This window comes from Rhea pennata, chromosome 6 (assembly GCF_028389875.1).
Source record: "Rhea pennata isolate bPtePen1 chromosome 6, bPtePen1.pri, whole genome shotgun sequence".
NCBI classification, from domain to species: Eukaryota; Metazoa; Chordata; class Aves; order Rheiformes; family Rheidae; genus Rhea; species Rhea pennata.
This window is the reverse complement of record NC_084668.1, coordinates 19,082,241-19,106,320: the sequence shown is the minus strand read 5'-3', so window position 1 is coordinate 19,106,320 and position 24,080 is coordinate 19,082,241. Positions and strand designations below refer to the sequence as shown.

At 35.7% G+C, this 24,080-nt stretch overlaps 1 protein-coding gene across 1 annotated transcript in view; it reads right to left on the bottom strand.

Annotated features, from left to right (window-relative positions):
- SLC4A10 (solute carrier family 4 member 10) overlaps positions 1-22,854 on the bottom strand; it is a 121,148-nt gene extending 98,294 nt beyond the window's left edge. The window contains exon 1 of the mRNA XM_062579218.1: positions 22,774-22,854. Coding sequence (XP_062435202.1) covers positions 22,774-22,854 — 81 coding nt within the window. The remainder of the gene's footprint in view (positions 1-22,773) is intronic.
- Between the last annotated feature and the right edge of the window lie 1,226 nt (positions 22,855-24,080).

Sequence of the window (24,080 nt, the reverse complement as noted above, 5' to 3'; positions counted from 1 at the left end):
TATTAGCTTCATTTTGAGTGTAACATCACCAATTATAAAAAACAGTTGCTAGATACAACCTACATTTCACAAAGAAGAGGTTGAGAGTAGTTTTCAGTGATTTAGATGAAATAAAAATGAATTACACAAAAGCATCAGCTAGTACACCATGAATATATATTTACTTGATATTAGTGGAAGGATTTTAGTAAGTGATATTAGAACTAAAACTATCTGATTTCAATATATAAAATTGGTATCTTAATGAAAGTCTGAAGCAAGTGGATTTGAATACCAACAGTACATGCTAAATATAAAACTATATATAGAATTCAAAGGAACATAATGAGAAATTAAACTACATGAGCACCTCTCCTTAAAGAGCAGATGCCCCAGGCAGAGAGATTCACATCTAGATCTGACTATCATTCAGTCTGGATCTAAGTTTTTGTTTCAGGCTCCTCCCTGTGTTAAAAATAGCTGTCATACTGTAGCTATCTTACACAGAAAAGTCCTAGGAACGTGTCAGCACCAAGCATCTGAGCTGTTAGAGAGAGAGAGAGAGAGAGAGAGAGAGAGAGAGAGAGAGAGAGAGAGAGAGAGAGAGAACATCACACTGCCTTTACTAGAGCCTTGAATTAAAGAGTAGTAAGTAACAAAAATCTGACGATCAGAAACTGTTGTATTGAAACTGTTATGTCTTTTAACAATTTAGGATTAGCTAGTAATCTACTAGCAGTAGAACAGTATAATACTGCAGAAAACATTTGATCATCTCAGATAAAATTAATCCATTATTTTAAGCAGTAGGACATAATTCATTGTGTGTGGAATGATGCCATGCCCCTGGGTGAATGGTTAGACTGGATGCCAAAGGCCAAGTATTACAGCCATGTCAGAAGTAGTCCTGTTCTAGCGTAAGTCATAGCCAACAGCATTTTACTGATCCCGAAAGGGCCTTATAGAAGTAACATTAGGGGAAATTCTGTAATGGAGAAGATATTAAAATGCTGGACACTTCAAAGCCTTTATAGCTCTTATAAGTAAACTAAATACAAACTAGTTCATTAATATTAATCAAAATATGCTCATACACTTTGACTTCTCCTTTCCCCATGTGTTTGATCTTCAGCTCTTGGCAATCATCATCTTCCCTGCCTCCTCTTCCTGTAATGTCATAGCAAGTCTCAGCCTTGCCTCATTCTCAGAAGTGGGTTTCTTCCATCAACATTACAGGGGAAAAAACAACTTAATTGGGAGTTTTGTGTTCTAGCCAATTCACATGTCAAAATCCAAGCAAAGTCCAATTAAACAGGCCTTGCACTGTGCACTCTCACTTCCCAGGGAACAATATGAAAGCCATCTTGCATTTACCAGTAAAAGAGTCACTCTGCTTTTAGTCTGGAAGTAATTTCTGTGATTCCTGTACTGCCTCCTTGGAGGTAGGGACAAGGGAGGGAAGGACTGGCTAGTAGTTTATCACAATTAGGGCAATCTCATTTGGAGGTAACCACTGTAGCAAAACAAATAATAGTGGCAAATCCTCTCCACTTTCACAGGATGATTAGAGACTAGAAAATCAACTTCATTTGCTAATTCAGGAAAACTGCAGAAATTATTATTTCTAAGTGTTGAAATAAATAAGAGTCTGAAACAGAAAATATAGGCAAGAATAACCATATGACAGTCATGGAAAATAGAACTCATGCTTTGGATGACTTTTAATGCACCATGCAACCACCAACTTCCACTCTAATATCTTCCAAGACTGTACTAAAACAATGACACCCCTCCTCCCCCAACAGTTTTGCCCAACAATTTTAGTGTAATCAGAATAAGGCATGAAGATTAGTGTTTTTCACAGTCATGAAATGTTCGTGTCAGAATTCTAGCTTTTCTTCCCTTCACCCTGTTTGAAGATGATGAAGGACAGATGGTAAACAAATGGGCCAGGACTAAGGTGTTTCAACTATGCTGATATACTGGAGTAGTGTGCAAACAAATCTGTGGATGCACTGACCAGGTATGAGTCCTTGGAACTGTCCATTATTGCAAGGAGTTGCTTGCTGAGTCCAGTGAACACTGTGGTCTACTGCTTAAAGCATGAGAAAGGGATCCAGGAAGTGTTCAAATTCTAATCCTGGCTCTGTCACTGACTTGCTGTGTGGCCTTGGGAAAGTCACTTAATCTCTGTGCCTCAGCTTCCCCATCTGTAAAAATAGGGATAATAATACTTACTTATCTACCTTCCTTGCTGGGCTGCTCTATGCCATAATTAATATTCATATAGCATTTCAAAACCGTAAAGCACGGAAGTGCTAAGTAGTAGTTTAATTCAGAAAGGTGCCCAGTTTACACACACAAAGAGATGATAATAGAACACAGTAGACTGATAAAGGATCAGCAACTTTTAGGGATACATAACATAATTTCTTAACACACAACCAACTTATATTAATACCGTGCAGTAGTTCTACAGTGCACATCTAAATGAACAAATTTTACATTATGAGTAAATACATATCAAGGCCTACATTCTCTTAGTAATCAAAAGTAATACTACAGAAGTCAGTGGAATTATGTTTCTGTAAAGCTGCAATTAGAATGCAAAAAGATTCTCAAGTTTATAAACAGTCTAACATTTCTCTGTCTTTTTAATTATTATCTGTAAATGTTTTATGTTAATGTATCTGCAATAAAAGAGTAAGAAACCGAGACTTCTAGATGGAAACCATAAGTGGTATCACCACTATGAAATCCTCTATCAGGGCTTTCAGCAACTCAGCCCAGGATTTCACTTGTTACTGTGTTCATTCACCTCTGTTCATTTTCAAATGAATACTGAAATCACCTCTATCACATAGCAGCATCTGCTCCAGATATATACACATACATACATACACACAGATATAGTCTATTTAAATGAAAGTCTCATTAATAGGGTTGTTTCTATTTTTGTCTCTTCATACTAGAAGATTTTAAACACAAGGATGAATACAGAAAAGCAGTCAGAGTCGTTCTTTGTATCCCTTACAGTGAAACTGTATAACATTGTAACATATATTTGAAATTATTTTTATTCAAACAAAATGAAAATTAAATATATGGTCTTAAAAGACTTCTGGCTTCTCTTCTATTTACATAGCTGTGAAGAAAGAAATCATCATAAGTGCTAAGCAGACAAACTTTAAACCTTTAGATTAAGATCCCATAAAACGGAGAATAAAGCAAGGCTGCAACTGTTGCCAGAAGTTTTATGTATATTGGTTGGGGCGGGGGATAAAGGAGAAAGTCCATGGTTTAGGCACCTGAAACAAATATCTAAAGTGTCCTTACCATCTGTGCATTGGTAAGGCTCAAGTATACACAGGGCATTCCAACGCTAGTAAAACGACCTCTTAATTTGGAAAAGCTTTCCAAACTAACTACTAGTCATAATGCATTGCAAAGAGATTGATTTTTAAACCTACCCTCTCCCAGAATAGTGTTCTGCCACTCTACACTTCAGCTCTTATAGAATGTATAAAATTCAATTAAAAAGGTAGGTGACTGAGTGGAAAGCAGAAGAAAAACACTTTTCAAACACATATCTGTACAAAGGCATATGACATGCATTTTTAAGTAAGTATGTGCCAGCATGCACACATACACTCAGAACTTCGGTAGAATTTTGGATGATGGCATTAGGATGTATTGTTTATAAAGCAGCCTACAATGATGAGAAGGTAGATCAAAATCTCGGTGACCATACATACATTTGAAGATATTTGCATATTTATTACATGTATTTATTAAACAACAAGAAACAAAAATACATTATATTTTAAAACACATCCATCGTAAGTGACCTAAATGTTCTGCAAACACTTACTGATGATGATCTGTGCTGGTTACTACAATAAATAAAATAATAATTTGATAATAAATATATTTTTAAAAGATTAAATAATTGCAATGATTGTGTCTCATTGTCCTTCCCATTGTAGGTACTCTGTTCCACCAGTAATTATATTGTCTGGTGTTAATGTATCTTAAATAGACAAGTCAAAATGGATAGTACTAAAATTCTCATTTTGTATGGAAAACTAGGATTTACTTATTCTCCTCATCCTTCTTTCTATCTTTCTTCTCTGACATTTGGGCACTGTTTTCAATATCAACAATCAATTTTGAAGAGCACTAATATTTCAGAAAACTGCCTGGAGGGTGCAGTTAAATTCTTAATATACCCACAATGCCAACCATGTCTTAGCCAAAAAGAATCCTTCTTCAGCCTCTCTTTTTCTGTAAAATATATAACATAGCTGAACCCGTATAGATTTTCCCCACTAGAAATTATGCATCTGACACACTTGTTGACTTATAAGGAAAATAATCACAGTATTAATTGCTTCTCCATATAAGCCACTTATTGATGATTAGACAACATACATAATTCTAAAATGCCATCTGGAACTAAGGAACACCTCTCAGCATAAAACATTAAATATTGCATTCCTATGAAAATTAACAATAAAAGCTGGAAGACAAAGATATTAGTCACTTTATATTACCGGTAATTGTGTATGCTTAGGAGATACAGACCTATAATACATTAATTTCAGTTTATGTACTTTGTCATGAAGTTAGTGGTGTAAACCTTGTGCATTAAAAATTAAATTTTAATTTTAAATTGTCTGTAAAGAGATTCTAAACATTTATGTGGACAGCACATACATACAATGATTGCTTTCCTAGTCTGATATTATGTTTTTCACATATCTCCCAATTTTGTACTATTTTCACAGACCCACTACATGGCATTTGTAATTTTAATATCATTTTGGTAAAGTTTAGCTTGACATATAATAAAGATGGCACTGTTAAAGATATAGGAAAGTGTGTTGTCTGAACTCAGAAGTTGTCAAAAACATACAGAAAATATTATGAAATTGACAGTTAGCCTAAATGGTTAAAAAGCTGTTATATGTAAATGGATACTACCCTGTTGTAAGGAGCAAATCACTGATGGCTGCCATGTTCAGCCCTGTCCTCTAAAGTGTCCTTGAGCAGACAGTCACACAAAATTGATATAATATACAGTGTGTGTGCCCACAATTTAGATGCTACAATTCTTTTCTCTTTCCTGAGATAAGGACAGGAAAAAATCCCTTAGAATATTATTACATTTTAATTGTTCATATTATGTACCATCATATTTAATAATCAGCTGAGGAAAAAAGGACTGTGAATTTTGTCTTTTCAAATATAATTGCCTTTTCTATTCAACTAGCTACACTCTCTCATCATTTTCCCCCCTTCCTCAGTGATTAAGGAATACCCATCAAAAAACATTTATAATGCAGTGAGGTCCATTCTATAAGGTTTAAAGAATTATTTTTAAGCATCCTTTTCATTGTACTGTTTTTGTGATAATTTTCTGCAGCAATGCTGCTAGTTAACACACTACACATGTTCCTTTACTCAGCTCCACTCCATATAGCACAGACTATGCAACAAAGTAGAAAGCAATTAGTTTTCATTCCAGATTTGTATCTTCCCCAAGGCTGCATGTCATATGCATAAGAACATCTTTCTCTGTCTCTTCTTCCCTCTTCTTTTCTCTCACTTTATAGACAAAAATCAGGATGCTTAATATGATTCAATAAAGAAATAGCATCTTCTGCAATGCTGCTAAAAATTGCACTAATCAGAGGCTCTGAAGAAGTGATTTACGGCTGACCTGAGGCAGGACACACGTTTAATACGGTAATGCAGTTCCTTTAACATATAAACACAGACAATCATTGCAGGCATTAAATCTAAGCACATACTATTGTTATAAATCTGATGAGACTAAACATGAATGGAAATGCAGACACAATTAAAACAAAGCAATCTTGGAGACAAAGAAACATTAAGTAATACATATAATTCCTGTGTTTATCTATACTGAAGAGCCTTGTACTTGTTATACACCAGCATGTATAATAGTGCCACTATGAACTGATGCATAAATGGATGCATAATCATTAAAATAAGAAGATATTTGATCTTCTTTCTTAGAATAGCCATTTTAGATAGTCTTAGATGCAATACATTTCTTACACTTGCAAAGCAAGTATGTTATTCTACTGTAACTATTTTTCTTAATATATCTAGGCATCTAAAGACAAAGCTATTCACAGAAGATAAAACATAAAACAATATCAAGGTATAATAATAATTTATTTATTTTGCAGTAGTACCTAGAAACCTCATTCCCCTCTATCCTCTCTCCCATCAGAAAAGAGGACTCTTGTACTAACAGCTGCAGCCACAAAATAAAGCAGGGGAAGCAATTCTCAAAAGAAAGGTTTGATAAACTTTTTGGATCAATGAATTAGTGTGCTACACAAATTATGAACTATTAAATTCTTTCTGGATTCTTGTTTTGAACACCTGTATTTAATTGTTGTTGTACTGATGAGGTTTTATATGCCTTGAGGTAAAGTTATCAGGAATGTCTAAACAATCTGAGAGCCTTAAAAAACTGAAAGAGGTGTCTATGGGTTGTGTTCCTTCTAATATTTTCAGGAGTGTTAAGATTATTATGACTTTTTCCCTTCTTTCCTATCACATCACATTGGCAGGATTTGTAAACTAATCATTCAGTCGCTAGCCTCAGCCAGACCTCCAAAAAACAGAACACTATTCCTTGCTGTTAGTATAAGGGATATAGAATATCCCTATCCCTAGAATATAGATGTCATCTGTCTGACTGAGATTATTTTTTTGACAAAGTAGTAAAGAAAAATATGAAGCAAAAGAAATAGTGATGAGAGCACTACACATTTCAAGCTGGGCCATAGTTATTTTTTTCTCTGTGGTTGTTATTAGAAAGCCTTATGTCATCTTAGTGTAGCCTCATTAGCTGAAATCCTCTTGTCTGGCTTCATAGAAATGGCTATGTCAGCTACAGCAGAGAAGGCCAACAGCAAAAGATGGATGCAAACACTTTATCCAAGGACCAAATGAGATTTATCTTTAGCTTGTCTGGCCCCTCTCTTGGCCTAATGCCAGGCAAGGACAGATAATAGCATTACTTAGGTGTAGTTAGAAGTTAAAACTTCTCTTGAATGGGCTTTCTAGACAGCACATAAAAGTCAATCGTGTTAACTGCAGGTTTCTTAATCAGCAGTAAGATATATTGAGCTTTACACTGGATAAGCTTTCCATCTCAAAGGACCTGCTTTCAGTTTCAGTCAGAAAAGATGATGTGTTTTCACATTCCTTTTGCTAGAAATAGGGTCAGTAAGGAGAATCATAGAAGGCAGTCTCCTTGCAGCAGCTACTCATGCAGAAGCAGCAAGTGCAAAAAGGAAAAGAGGTCACGACCAACTTATCAGGACCTGTTTCAACAGCAGCTACAAGGCCGAGGAGAGAGGATTTTTTCACTTCCTTTACATCCACATGCTGTAGTCTGGAATTTGTAGTCATTTATATACAAATGTGTGTCAAACATGACTCAAAATGTCTTCCTTCTTCCTCACAAACTGTCACAGGAACAAGTAAATCAACGTAGGTAAAGCACTCAGTTGTTAGTAACAGCAATCAAAAGCTTCCTGCATCATTTTTTTTTTAAGAAAAAAAAAAAAAAAAAAAAAAAGCTACTTTTACTGGTTGCAGTTGTAGAGATATTATATGGAAGAATGCCATTAGCCAGGTTCCCCCACAAATGTTATTGACTTTGATCTTCAAAACTCACCTGAATTTCATCTCCTAAACTCCACTGGAAATTGTAAGCAAGTCTTTCAACAAGTTTCCATCACACTGCACATTATAAAATGTATTACAGGTTATAAAAACAAAAAGTAAACAAATTTATGACAGGATGGCCTAGGGTGATGTACCACAAGCTGGTTTTGACTTGATTCAGACTGTGCTTTTTGCACTGTGAGTGCAAAAACCTTCTGGCACTGAACAAATCATTTGCATAAAAAATTAATCCTGAACATAAATATAGCAAAAGCTGCATATATAATAAAATTTCTTCACGATATGGAAGTTCTCTTCTGCCATATTTACTACCTGAATCTCCAGGCACTATCTAGGATGAAACACTCCTCCTTCCTTAGCCTCCATTGCAAGCTCACATTATCAGTGATACATTAACTCCCTCTCCTAAAAATCATGGATATGATCTTTAGTGATACCTGCGTTTCTCAGGCCTATCAAAAACATTTCAGTTCTATTTGATGAAAAAAATAATCTTCTCTACAATTCTAAAATTATTCAATGCAGCAGGGAGGTTGTTCCAAGACAGAGATATCCTAAACCTAGATTAATTCCATTTAAACTTCAGGCATCTAAACCAAGTTGCTTAAATTGGAGATGACACCCTCAGTCAATGCAAGGAGATTGGCATTTCCAGAGGATGAGGAACATCTTAGATTGACTGTCACTGAAGATGGGCCAAAAATAGTTGAGAGTACTGCAAGGCAGTGTTATATATGCTCTGCTTACAACTATCTGGGGAGATAGGATAGCAGCCTGGAGAGACTGTTAGTTTCATTGTGGTCATTCCTGCATAGCCAATCTCACCTCTGATCTTCCTTGTGAATTAGCACCTGAGCATATGCCAGCAGTGCCACCAGTATTGTTGCTCTACTAGTAGTGAAGGCAGCCAGATTAAATCAATTTCACTATTTTTTTTTTTAAAAAAAAAAGCTACAATTGTTGTACTATTGCCAGGAGAAAATTACAGATTTAGAATACCTTACAATTTTCTGTAGAGTTCCCACAGATTAAATTGGACTGCTTTTGGTCCTTCAGAGTTTTCTTCTGTAAGTTCTGTCTTTCTCCAGAGAAAGAGATTGAACCATGGTCAAGAGTGATCAAAGCTCTCAAAACTGAAAGATGGGTTTGTTTGTTTGTTTTTTAAATAACAAACTAAATTTGCTTGATGACAAATGACATTACATCTCTCTGACAAGTTTAGCTATCTTGGCAAAAAGGTACAGATTCAAATATAGGCTTTAGTCTGAAGAGTTGCCAAGTTATTTATATCTTCAGGAGATGACATCAGCAGAGAACCCAGAATAAGATGTCTCAGTATTTCCCCCTACAAAAATTTACACTGATCTACATGGTTTGTTATTATGAGTTATTTTATCATGGCAGTACTACTTCTGCAATTTACGTGATTGAAAAAACCACAGATTTCTATCACTCAAATATTCTGTTGTGCATGACGACATAGTTACTCTAACAGAAATGAAGAGACCTTTTGTGCTACAATCACAAAGTAAGACAAGAAAACTCTTCACCTCATGATTAGATAATGACATTCTAACTATCTTTGTTCTTGCTTCATCTGCCTCAGGTGATCAGTAAGTCATGGTGATCTGGGATGTCTATGCCAGAGAAGACAGGTAGAAGCCACTGTATTAATACAGAAGATAAAAAATAATTATGTCCTCAAAGCCACTGTTGTTATGATCTGTTATCTGAAAGTTCAGAAGGTCTCATTAATTCACAAAGGGATTAAAAAGCAGGAAAAGGTGAAGAAGCAGTGAAAAATTACGAAAGAAAAAGAAAAGCAGAAAAGAAATAAGTGAGATGCTGAAATAGATAATGTGCTCCATGAAACGACATGGTAAATAAAAACAGACTTCAGATCGAATTTGAAGTTAATTTGAAGATGCTTTTGCATCATTTAAAACACTATCTATGACAAATAAAGCAAGAGAATGAAACACTGCACTAGAAAGAATTTTTGTGCTAAAGACTTCACTCAAAATGTATTCAGAAAGTGATTAATAGTGGACTAAATAATGATGAATTCGTATAGTTTGAAAGACTGGACAGCATGAGTCTATAATATATAGCTTCAGGAATTCGAAACTTGCTGCCAAAAAGTCAAGGGTAAGCCTGAATTATAAGCAGTAGTTCAACTGGTCTTTCTGCCTCTCAGAGATCTAAGAATTTGACTTGAACAAATTGCTAGTCTGTTGTAATCTGGAAGCTTTAAACATCATCACTTCCAAGACCTTTTTGTTCTGGACCAGTCAAGATATTTAACAATAATAAGCTAAAAGTCAGAAACAACCAATACAACTTTAACAGTGTGCTTTACATTAAAACTACAGAACATAATTTTTGGAAGGGAAAAGGGACAAGTAGGACAGCAGTAGAAAGCAAATGTGAATATAGTATTATTAGATTATATGTGACTTATTCCTTTTAGATAGAGGCACTGATTTTATTGTTACAAAAGAGAATTGCCATTTGCACTGTCAATTTTCTGATAATGGCACAATTGATAGATCAGTGTGAGTAGCTGCAGGAAACAGCAAGTGTGGATATAATAATCTCCATTAGAGCTTTGAAGGATATTATCTAAAATTTTCACCATGTTTATTTTAAGCAATCTGGAAGCCTATCTAGTAATGGTGGTGGTAGCTATAATATTTGAAATAGAAGGCCTATCAGGACTGTTAAAGAAGGAAAGCTTTTCCAAAGCAATTCTTTTCCTCTGCTCTTTTCACAGGCATATTTTTACCTGCTTACTCATGTATTTACTAGATCACTAGCATCACATTACATTTGTCCTTTCAAATTCTATGTTCATTTTCATCTAAAGGTCTCTAGTGTCTAGTGTTTCAAGCAAATGGCAAAAATAACCAGATTTCAAGTTTTACTGGTTCCTTGTCAATAATGAAACTTTTGTAATATATTTGATTATTCATATTGCACTACTCTACTATAAAGTGAAACAATTACACAATGATGAGGCAGAACATCCAGCAGATGTCCTTTGCCAATACAATGACATCTTCTTATACTGAAGAATGGATTCTTCGTGGTGACCACAAAATAAGAAAGTCCTTATGATTTAAGTATTACACTGTAAGCTACTTGGATCAGTCATTCATCTATTACAGGTTTGACCAGGCTTAGTACAACAGTACCATTGCATGATCTCCATGCAATTAGTAAACAAATAATAATAATAATAATCTCCTGTTCTATATTTGGGTTTATAAGCATCTTTGCTTTAATTAGTACGCTAAATACAGATGTGTGTGCATGTGCATGTATGAAGAAGGAGCCTATCTGTAGGCTCCCTTGGCATACATGTTGTCCATATATGTATGATGTGACAACCAATATTTCAAATAAGCTGTAATTTAAAAGATAAGTTATAGCAAGTATGTAAACAATAGGAAGCCTACACTTAAGAAGATAGGTCAACCTAATATAATGGGATGTGCACACATTTAAATACAGTTACAGCTGTAGCAATCATTAACGGGTTATACTTAGCTTTATACATTACAAGAAGAATTTTGAAAAGGAGTTTCACCAAAGACTGGGTACTGTAAGAGAAAGTGCACAAATTGCAAGGTGAATAGACAAATAGGAAATCCAGGATAATATTACCACTAGAGTAAAGAAAAAAAATTCAACTTTGTGATAAAATATTTCTCAGAAGGGAAGAAAGAAGGCAAGCTGTCAAGCTTTTAAAGGAAAGATGCTTGTATTTGACAAGATAAGTACATAGACTTTAAAAAGTAACTGATGTAGCCTAACTGATGTAAGCCACGATGATATTAACAGCAGTAAGTGAAGAAAAGTTGTAAGTATTAAAACCAGACAGAAAAATGAGATCATAATAGTCATGGTATTGTGGCAAGCAGGCCTTCACTGTGAGTTATGGCTAAAAGGACAAACAGGAACTGTCAGATTGCAGAGGTACATAGAGCAAGACACAGCAGACAGTCTGAATGTAGAGCTGAAGTAGGAGTCAACCAGGGGTAGGATTAGAGGAGGATGCTTCTAAGACTACATCAGGAAAGAAAAAAAGCACCCAGGAATTGTTTCTGAGATAATTATAGTCAGATTTTCTTGAAGACCAAGAAAATATGAGTTTATTTGAATGGGTGAAGACTGAAAGTAAACTCTTGATGTCTTCATCATGATGATGTTTACAGCCACGCTATCAAAAGTTAGGGTGTAGAGGAAGATGCAAAGACTGAGGGTGGAGTCCTGTGGGACCTAAACACACTTTTATATAGAGAAAAAAGAGGAGAGGGGAGAGGAAGACCTGCCTAAGAAGAAATAGAGTTGAAAAGAAACCATATCAACCAGGATAAAGTGACAAATGCCTAGAGAATATAGCATAAAATCTCCAAGAGAGATGACAGAGAGTGGAGGAGAATAAAAGACTGCCCTGGAATTCTTCCAGGATGGAGTCATTTGGAACATTATTGAGACAAATTCCAGTAAAAGACAGAAACCAGAAGGGAGCATTCTAGAAAGGCATTGAAACAAAGGGTATGAAGACACTTGTGCAAAGCATGCTCAAGGGGTAGAGAGATGAAGGAAAGGACAAAGGATAGGATAATCTGGGGAAAAGGCACTTCCGCGTGTGAAGAGGAGAGTTTTGGCTTTTTGTTTCTTTTCATTTTTTAAAATGGAAAGATGTATTTGTTGAGTAAGGGAAGGAATTCAAGTAGAGAGATAGAACTGAAAAAACAACAGCAGAAAGAACTCAGAAGGTGGATTGCTATCCACGAATAGGGTCATTGGAACAGGCTGAAAGACTAGAGAACAAAAGCTAGCATCTATTTCAGAAAACGAGGAAGAAGTTTGAATTTTGACTTTATTTAAGAGGTTCATATGAAGAAAAGTGAAAGAGATAAGCTGAATAGAGACTTAAAGGATGAATATAAGGTACCGAACAGGCAAAATTGCAAGCAAAGATTCTCAGGACAGATGACAACAATGCCAGAGATTAAGTGTAGAAAGACAGCAGAATCAAAAGATTTTCACCAGAGATACTCAGCAGTATCTCTGCAGCATAGCAGATGGCATTAGGAACTGAGAAAGTGAGTACTGGGTGTCAGCCAGGATCATTAATTGTCATAAGGGTTTGAGAAGAACAAATAAAATAAAGCCTGGAAGAAATCAATATGCTTAGATAGAGGAAAGATAAGTAGAGAAAAATAAAGGAAGTAAGAGCAGAAAAGAAGTGATCAAGGCTGGCAAAACAGAAGTTTTCTGAAGTTCCACTCTTGGAGTGAAAGAAAGAAGATACTGAAAAAGTTCAAATAGTTAATACTGATGAACTAATGAACTCAGAGAGCACAGTGCTTAATGAAGACTAAGTCAAGTGTGCAACTGATTTGGCAAATGGGCTACAGTTGAAATGAGAAATAACAGCACCAGAGCAGCTAGAGTGTTGGATGACCATGTGGAAACAAAAGTGCAAGAAATCATGAACGGAGGTGAATAAAGTTGCAAGTCAAAATCAAACACGGAGATGGTGTAAACAGAGTTGTGTGCATGGCAGACGATAAAAACATTGGAGTGGCAGGCTGGAAAAATAAAAAGGAAGAGCTTGAAGGAAGCAGAGCTTAAAAACAAGATCACAGAAATGCCAAGTTATTTAACACAAATTCTGAGTGAGTATTGTTAGAAGTAACAATCTCCATAAAAAGGACCACTGAAGAGGCAATATTAATAGCCAAAGAGGGAACAAAGTTCTGTGGGCTGCATGGAACAACAGCAGGTGAGAACATAACAGCTAACAGCTATCTATACGAGCAGGTAACAGATTTTGTGCCTGGGGTTGGGGGAGGGGGAGAAATGATAGGGATGGCAGAGAGATGAGGCTGAACCAGAGGCAGATGGAATTAAAGGCAAAAAGGAAAAGGTAGGGAAGATCAAAAAAGTGTAATCTGGACATGGGTGCATAGGTGTATGAAAAGAAAGGAAACAGCAGCATCTTGATTGTTGCTCTGTCATATATCCTGACTCATCTCTTACCTGAAGCTGTTATACACATTCACAACGACATACATTTGTTGTTTTAACAAACTACAGGTTGATTCAAAATGCTAATTAATAAGGATGATTTACTATAACACTATACCAGGAAAAGATCTAATCCTGAAATAAACATCTTTTTTTTCCTATGCAGCTTACATTGCTTGCCAAGTCAGTATAAGCTGTAACAATGAAGACATCCCATACTTGTACACTTTGTAATTGTATTAGAAGTACACACCAACATAAACTAATATATCTTTTGTAATGTAAAACTAGACTAATTTGCGCTCTATTCTCCTAGTAATCTTCATTTCATTGTTTGCCACATAACACATTGATTGCTTTATTCTTATCACTATAGAGTATATAGAAGAGTAAAGAACATGACTAGTTAAGTGATCTCCATCCTTTGATTTAGAGGTATCTGGGCTCTTATGGAGGGAGTATATGCGAGTTTTTTGAGGAAGTTTGTTTTGTTCTTTTAAGCCTTTTCATTCTTTTCTACTCCAAACATCACAGCTGATACCTCTGTATAAGGCAAGTATATTAGGCATCTATAAGAACATGATTTGTATTCAGAGGCTGAATAGCAAAATTACTCTTTCCCAAAATAGCACTGTGAGTGGTGGAATTAAGCAAAGACAGTTTGAGCCAGATTCAAAACACACAAAAATACATAGTTCTTCACACAGCACATAGATGAGCTATAGAACTCTTGTGGATATTAAATGTTTACATGAGTTCAAGAAATGAATGGATATGTTCAGGGAGGAAATCTATCACAGGTACTAAATCAAAAACACTGGAGTAGAAAGTCCTTTAGCAATAAACAGATTCTGGGAGAGCATCCAGGGTATCTATCACTGTGCACTTGTCCCACTCTTACACATTTCCCTAGGCTTTTGACCACTATAAGAGACAAGATACTGGGCTAAATGGAGTTTTTGCTCCGGTCTAGCACAACTGTTTTCACATTCCTATTTTCCAAGGGGAGATTCAGCAACTGAGGTACCTGAAGGGGGGTCTGCAGCCTCTTGCTGAGATTGATCAAGAGGTCCTCTGACAAGAGTCTGGAAGTTACAAATATGTATCAGTTCAAACTAAACAAAGTTTTTCTAGGAGACTGAACAAGTGAAGAAAACTCTGCCTTCATTAACACAGACAGTTTCCCAACAGGAGGGTTACCATGCAATGGGTGTTTCTTGTCTTGCCAATGATGTGTACTCCCTGCTGTTTTATGAAAAGAGCAGCGCAGTTCCACAATTATCTGCTACATCAGTATACTGATGTAGCAGATACGTCCAGCCCCAAAAGGTAAACTGCAAGATTGAGAGGAACGTATTTGGCTGTGAATGTGCCAGGAAGGCAGGAGCATCCATCATGGGGACAACATCAGTTCCAGGGCTTAGAAAATTTATCTTCTGCATAAAAGCATCTGCCAAAAGTCTCCAAAGCCAAAGAAAGCCTGAATACATTTGTAGTGACTGAATACACAGCATAAGAGTCTTCAGTTCACCTGCAGAATTTCTATGCTATCACTAACGGAAGGTAAAGGTGCTGTTCTGTAGATTTCTGAATTTAATTAGAGATCTACAGGTGTGTTCAGTATAGCTAAGACAGACAGCAAAATCAAAAAGAAATTAAACTAGAAATTGATAATGATATACTTTCATGGACATAAAAGAAGCCAACGAGGAAAATAAAGTCTACATGATTACTAGGGAAATTTGTTTACAGATGGTGATACAGATATTGCTAAAAATGTAAATTTAATCTGTCTCTGCAATTGAAAGGATGCTAAAGAGCAACTATTTAGCACTCTTATCTGTTGAAGAAGGCAAGAAAAGGACACAGAGTATGTCCCAGATCTCTGCTGAGGTTGCTGTGACTGTAGATGTTCAGGACATGAGGCAATGCTAGTAATTACTTCTGACAACACGGATTACATCTTTCACAGAGATCCACAACAAATATGCATCTCTGAATTCAAAGATAGATTGCTGAAAAATTTCAGCACATCTGCACCCTAAAATATAAAAAAACACTCAGGAAGGAGGAGGAGGAGAGCAGAAGGCAGAGCAGGAAACAACTGAATCCAGTGAGTCACCATAAAGCACCAGCAGCAATGAGAAATTCACTCATGACTACCAGCAGAAGGACTGACAAAAGTACACTGAGATCTAGCAGAGGAGACAAGTCTGGCGTACACAACGCAGCAATCAGTTACTGGATAAAGAGCTTATCGCTTCCTAAATAAAAAACGACTAGTAAGACAGTTTTTCATTTTCCTTTCATCTGTGTTAGCTAAACCTTACTGGCAATATCCAGCCCCTGCAATAAACCCTGTACCCTTAAAGTCACATTTTTAACATGTATTAGCCTCAACTACCATCCATAACTGATATTCTAACGATAATATCTAATTGCAGTTACCAGACACCCGAGCTTTACTTCTCAGTAGTAACCACAAAACTGGGTCTACACTTGCTGTAGCATAGTGTAGAATAGAAGCATCCAGAAAAAAATTTCAACAGATGTAATATTACAAAAATCATAGTATTATCATTGTTACAAAACTACAAAACCATTGATCTATATTTTCCTTATGTATTAGATTTTTCTAATGATTATCCCATCTATTCTATTAAAAATGTTACATGGCAGTCAACATGAAGGTAGTGTCAACTTCCACTTTCCTTATATGTTAATAGTTACTCACATTTAAAATTTTAGCTTGTGATATATACAACTGCTATTTGTCTTTTATTAGATACATAAATGCACACAAAGTCTAAAGTTTTATATTCACTGAAATACATTCCAGAAACATGACTAGAAAAGTTAGGAAAAAAAATGAGAAGTAGAAACAGAAGTCTGATTTTCCCCTCCCCCAAATTTAAAGCATTTCTGATAGACTTTGCAGGAAAATTGGGTGTGGAGGGGGAGAACCACCATCACCACAGCAATCCCAAATAACTTCAAAAAAACTGTGGCAGAAAAGAAATCATTTGTGAATAAAGTAGTGATCACAGTTGGTATAACTGACCTGGATGGATGTCTCTTGGACAGAAATCCCTCAAGCATAGCTAACCTCCTCACTTAATAATCTTGACATAAGGCCTCAACCAAGCAAACTGCGATCTGCAAACAGACTCCATACCTGAATGTAATTGCTGATGTTGGGCTGCGCAGTTGCAGTTCCCCTCGCTAATACAAGGACAACGCATTTCTCTGTGGTTTCACTTGCAGGCTTCAGACATGAGAGTGATTTCACTTTCACTGGAAAACTTTAGTCATTGTATTGGGGCATAGAACTAATACTGCTTTTACTAGAGAAGTTTACTTTGCATTAAGGTGTCATATGCATACGGTTTCTTGCATGTATTTTAATGACTATGTGTGTGTCTGTGAAAATCTTTAATAAACAGAACTTAAATAAGCATTATGTTACCAGAAGAGAAATAGATGAGAAGTAACATGAGAAAAGATAGCCCTGTCTTGAATCACTGAAATCTCCTATAGATATCATTTACCTAAGTAGTCTTGGGTGGGGAGGGAGGCAATTTTAAAAACAAATAGTTTTACAGTGTCTCAAACCTTCCTAGTGTCATTTACATTTGTATTACATTTTCATTTAGTGGACTCAGCTGAATATTTTGCATAAGCTGATGCTTGCTGCATCATTGAGAGACCTGTGAATGTTGTGAGGCTTCTCTAGAATAAACAGGTAATTTTTGGCGAGTAGACTAGAAGCACAACTTATGAATCCTTGTAGCTCATCATGTATCCCCATAATTTACCACTTTTTTGATTACTGATATTGTATCAGGTATCTTTTAATCCATTTTTTTTAATTTTCTTAACTTCAAAAAGTTAAAATTTAACCTTTCATTTTAGAAGCTATTTTCTCTTTATATGGATTGGGATTGGGTGACTTAGATTCCATGTGAAACATTCTAAAACAGAAGGTTTCGTAACTAGAACAACTGCTATGCCTCAAACAAAGCTATTTTCAAAGGTTTTCATTGACAAAAAATTACCAAGGAATATTATTTGTAACTTTCAGTGTGATCAGACCTCATTTTTCAAGGATTTGCATCCAAAACTTTCCATATTTGATTGACAGACAATCTGAATTTCCTCTTCAGGTAACACAATTATTCCCCTCTCTTCAGCACTAGTGAGACCACATCTGGAACGCTGTGTCCAGATCTGGGCTCCCAAGGACTAGAGAGACATAGATGTACGAGAGAGAGCCCAGCAAAGGGCTACAAAGATGATTAAGGGATTGAAGCATCTCGCACAAGGAAAGGCCAATCGAGCCAAGACTGAGAGGAGAAGGCTCAGGAGGATCTTATTTATGTGTATAAATACCTGATGGAGACTGTAAAGAAGCCGGAGTCAGATGCTTCTCAGTGGTGCCCAGTGACAGGACAAGAGGCACAAATTGAAATACAGGAAATTTCTCTTAAACATAAAAAATGTTTTTTACAGTGAGGCTGGTCAAACACTGGAACAGGTTGCCCAGAGAAGTTGTAGAGTCTCCAACCTGGGAAATATTCAGAACCCAGCCGGGCATGGCCCTGAGCAACCTGCTCGAGCTGACCTTGCTCTGAGCAGGGAGGTTGGAGGCCCCATCCAGCCTCAACTATTCTATGATTCTGTAATCATTTTAATTCTTACATTTTTTCTTTTAACATAAAGCAGAAATTTTAATCTTTCCCTGCATTAGTATACTTCGTTTGGTAGTCTAAGTCTAAAATGATAAATAGTCCTATAAAGGACTGCAACTCATTAAAATCCTGATTCAGGGACAAGACATTCCAGTGGCTAAGACACCGATACTAGAATAGCAGCAAGCCAGGCTAAATTCAATGTTTTCTGTTTGATTTTTGGGATGTCATTTAATCTCTTTGTGGCAGCGCTCCCTTAACAAAATGGAAATAGTAGTATTTCCCCTACCTTATCATCAGTCACATCTTGTAATCTTTTTACGGTGCATATATTTCAGAAATGATTCAGGAAAGTGATGCTCTCCTTTTCAGTGTCACTGGAAAATCAGCATGGCACAATGGAAAGCATTACATGGTTACTCTGTAGTTTGTATTGATTTTACTAACTACACAATCTATTCAAACTTACCAGAATTATGGATCAGCTTCTGCTTAAGATTAGCTTTCACCAAGAGAAACTATCAAGAAACAAAAGACCTTGATCACAGTAGTGAAAGAGCACTCGTGTTAATGTTTGTTTTATTAACAAAATTTTAGCTTTTTGTTGAAAAGCTAAGTAGAATAAATAAGAGTCTTGTAAAAAAAAGAAAAAATATATATATAAGCAACTGGTATTCTGCTATTGACAATGCTTATTATCAGAGCAGGTAAGAGAGGAGATAGGAAGCACATTTGGGTCTTTCTTCCCCCTCAAAATCCCAGTCTAACTAGTGCTCAAGACAGTCAAAAACATTTTATTTTACTGCCTGAATCTGATTAGCTTCTGTACTACTCCCTCTTAGAAGTTCCCACTTTTACAGCTTGATTGGAATAAGCAGCACCTTAATTTAAATCCCTTACTTTGTTACTATGTTACTAAGTTACCATGGCATTATTGCTGTGACTTCTCTACCTTTTCATTCTGTATCCCAGAAAAATTCCCACAAATCTTTATTCAGAAAGATGAAGCGGTGATATTCTTGAAATAATAAAATTGATAGATGTAGGGGCATTCAGCTACATGTTTTGTGACCTTACAGTTATCAATTACATATTTATGCTATGCTACGTTATGTTTGGGCCTTTATGGCATGCTTATATTAAGCCTTCCCTAATTCAGGTTACTAGGCCCAATGACTCGGTACATGAATTAAAGTACTAATGGGAAGACTGTGGCCAGAGAATAGGATCATCTTCTCCTGAGAGGGAGGACAATGTAGGATGATAGGACTTGAATTCCTTCAATTCACTCTGAAAGCATTTTTTGCTTGTAGCCAGGTTTATTTTGCCATTTGTAAAAGTTTGGCCACAATCTCCCATTTGCCTTAGTGTTGCCACTTTCTAAAAACTGGCACTATAAGGTAGGAAAAGAAGTTGTAATGTGGAATGAGAATGGCAATCAATCATAAAAACATGAGCACACATAACTGTGCATGTGCGTGAGCATACTTGTTTAGGTTTGGTAAATAAAACAAATATTGGGCTCCTCACTCAACTTGCTAGTTAACATGGTTCCTAAAACATCCAAACAGTGCTTTGTCCCTTTACAAGATCTTTATCAAATTTTTAAATAAAAGTGTTTCAAGATTGGGAAATACATACTCAGGGATGCGCATTCTTTATTCTTGGTGAAGGAGAAGGGAATTATTAGACAGTGATCTTTTTTAACACAGCATTTTTTGAAATATTAATAATTGCAATCAAGTTGTTTTGAGGAGAGGAGGTATATTATTGAAGGAGGCATTAACAAACTTGTCAAGTGATACCAACACACTGCCACTGGATTCAATGGCTCCAAATTTGTGTTGGAATATCAGAAAGTACATTTTGTACTTTCCGGGTTTTTGAGGGTTTTTTGTTTTTAACAAGCAAAACGGTTTCCATATGCTTAAGTTTTCCTATCACTTTAGTCTAGTTCCTGGCTCTCATGTATATCTCCACTTTGCTGCAATACCTTATCTTAGGAATGAACTTCACCCTCCTTAATATATTCCTTTGGGATACTATTCTCTAGTCCTTCCAAATCAAGAAAGCCCTATAATAGCAGAATGTCTTTTCAGTTAAAGAACATACACCAAGTGCTGCTCATATATAATAGTAATACTGTTTCAAAAAGTAGGGACACCCTGGATACGCAAGTCCTCAACCAAACACTAGTCTTTTCTGTAAAAACAGTTTCTATACTAAACAGTTTCTATACTACAACTGACATTAAGGCTATTGCACTATTTGAAACTTATAATTAATGTTTCATTGCAAAACATTCACAGAATACAGCTTCCAAAATTAATATACATGATTAAACTGAATCCAGGTCAAGCACATGGCATACTCCTAGTTTCCCCTCATTAAAAATTCCATGGAGATCTAATTTTACATGAGCAAAGGAGCCTTCAGAAACAACTTCAAAATACAGTTTAATCAAGATTTTAAAGTATACTAGAATAAGAAAAACAGAGAAGCTGGGGTGGGGGGAGTGTTGGTCTTATTGAAAAGGTCATAAATACCCTGCAAAGCACCAAAATAACACAAAACCAATACTTTCAGGAATTTCATACCAATGCCAAGAAACAGAATGTACTCATTGTGACTAATACATTAAAATACTGAAAAATAAATTCTAACAGATTAAAGAGATCTTGTATCAAGTGAAAGGTATAGTTAAACCACTCCAAACCTAATCAAGCTTAAGAGTAGGGCAGTCTTTCCCTGTTATTAACAAGAATGTAAGCTGGATAAGTAGACTGGGAAACCTATAAATTATGGCCAGTATCAGTGAGTACAACACTGTTTAAAGATATGTTTTTAATTAAAAAGACAACCATTTTTACTGGAGCAATTTGCTGCACATTTTGAAGTTTGGTCTTCTATGGTCTCCTACACACATACATTTCCAACAAAACATTATCAAACTATGCTGAAACCAGAATGCATTTCTAAATGCAAAATCAAATCCATGCTTTACATGTTAATATTCCAAGATGGAAATATAAAAATATTTTTAATCCTTGATCACTTAATCCTGTGTTTTTGGGTCAGGAAATACCAGTCACTCCTGCCAAGCTGCAGTCCAGTTATACGTGAATATTGTTGTTTGACAAGGGTAAAGCAAGCAACAGAAAAATTGCACATTACTTTCAGTCTTCATCTGAGCTTTAAAAACAAATAGCAAAATATGTTGCCATGGAAATGTTCTGCAAAAACATCTAGAATCTGCTAAGATGGAGCTGAATATCATTTGTAAAAATAAACTTTTCCTACAATTTCAAACATAATTGTCATACGCTGTATTCAAAGAAAGTAAAATAAAACTCTTTTCAACACTACCTAACACTTATAAAAAATAGCTAAAGTGATAACAGTATCTCCAATTCTATTTTATGCTCCACACGTGAAATTAGGCCACTATCTTCCTTTTTAAAATATCCACACACCTGCTTTTATTTACATAGTCTGACTTTTCTATCTATTCCTGGAATACATCAGATGTCAAAGTATCAGCCTTCCAATAAAGTTGACAATAGTTAAAAACAAAAAAAAAATGAAGGATGCTTCAATAAAATGAATTTGGTTTTAAACAAACTGCATTCTGAATATTTAAGTTATTAATCTTCTCTTTTACAATCCATCAGTATTAGTGTCGCCGAGTACAATAATTAAAAAGGGGAGAGTTATCTTGCCAAACTTCCACTGTTATGTTCAGTGAGCTATTTTTAAAACTGATTTGAAACGAAGGGGGAAAAAAAAAAAAAAAAAAAACCACTACTGCAAAATGAAGCAAGATCTGTGCCTGCAGAATAGCTCAGTCTTGTTACACAACGTGATACATTGTTTTAAATAACCTGCTGCTGTAGGTAAACAGCTGCCTTGTATTGTGTTTCATAAGACAAAAACAGCATTCACACAATAGCATTAAGTGGGTAAAGTAAAGATAAAGCAAAATAAAGTGCAATACTATCTTCTTGTCATATCTTTATCATTATATTTTATAGCAAAGGTGTAACCTTTTACCATGACTTAGTTAAAAGGAATTATACTCAGAATAAAAACAGACAGAAAATATATATAGACTAACCTTATATTGTTCAAACAGAAATTAACACCACATTAAATTTCCAAGGTATACACTGCTCTGCTTATGTAAACAGTCTACCCCATATATCCTGAAGCAATTCCAACATGAAGCAATTACACAGACAAAGAAATTGTAAATGACCTAAAACCGCAAAACAAACCCTTACTTTAGAAATATTAGTTAGAAATATTAGTATAAACTATGAGGTCATACCTGATGACTTAGAGACTGTAATGTCTCACCGGTTCCAAGCTGCATAACCTTTCTATTTCCAGAAACCCCCCAAAACTGCATTTCCTGTCTTACAAAAGTATATCACAGACCCATCTATCTTTCAGAATCCTCTGGGCTAGTGAAGAAAGCATTAACAGCCATTCTGTCCATCAGTAACTGCTGAAGTCATTACCCTCACGATATCAGATCTTAAATATAGTTTCCTCCGTGCGATTACAGACATCCAATAGTCAAGGAGGCTGACACAGCTATATCACTGATGCTGCTAATGCCATCTGAAAACAGTAAGCTTACTGCTTAAAGCAATCCTGCATCATCCAAACAGAACAAGCCACATCCTTCAACTCCTCACTTGCATTTTGATAAAACCTAACACTGCCATTATAGATTGTGTTTTTAGCTCTGGTCAGCTAAAGGAGAAATTAGACATTATGCAACCAGCTTTGCATTAACAAAAGAAAAACAGCAGATGAAGTGACATATCGAGGTTATCAAATTTTGCTTGCATGACCACTCCTCAACAAGCAGTATCACCATTCAGAAGAGGCATCACAATGTGATTCAAAGGAAAATTACCAGAAAGAAATAATACACAATCCACAAGCAGCAAAGCATTTAAATATCTCTGTGGTACTGAAACAGCTATTTTATGCAGCCTTATGAATCTTAGTCCCTATTAAATTAAAAACATTGCTTGCCTAAGTGTTTTTGGTGTTTATTTTCAAGAAATCGCTCAATCACTGCATTGTTTCCATTACTCCCTGCTAGCAGCCAGAAAACAGCATGCCTTGAAAATGTGCCAGTATTATGACAGTAAAAATGTGTTTTGATATCAAACAAAACAATCATGTATGATTTTTTCAGATTCTAGAGACCTTTCCAGCTAACAAATGCACAGTATCCTCCTTGCTAATTTTTAAGCAAGCAAAATTACAAAGTAATAACTCAGCTTTTTTGTTAAAACATGTATCTGATGCAAGTGTAAAGTGGAATTGATTATTATAAATCAGTTGCTCCCAGATTAATACTAAAATGGGAACCGGTCAGGCAACAAATTTATGCAGACAAAAAAAAATCATCTCAGAATTAAGAACTAGTGCAACTGGCAAACCCAAAAAGTTATTATTTCATAACTCCTCTGAATTCTAGAACCACATAAAAATTATTCACATGAGAAAGTGCTACTGGAACACTCAGTCCATCTCCTTAACCATACAGGACACAAAGGAGGGGATCCTCAACACATTTTTAAATATACTGCTATTGCTTGAATTTTACAGACAAAC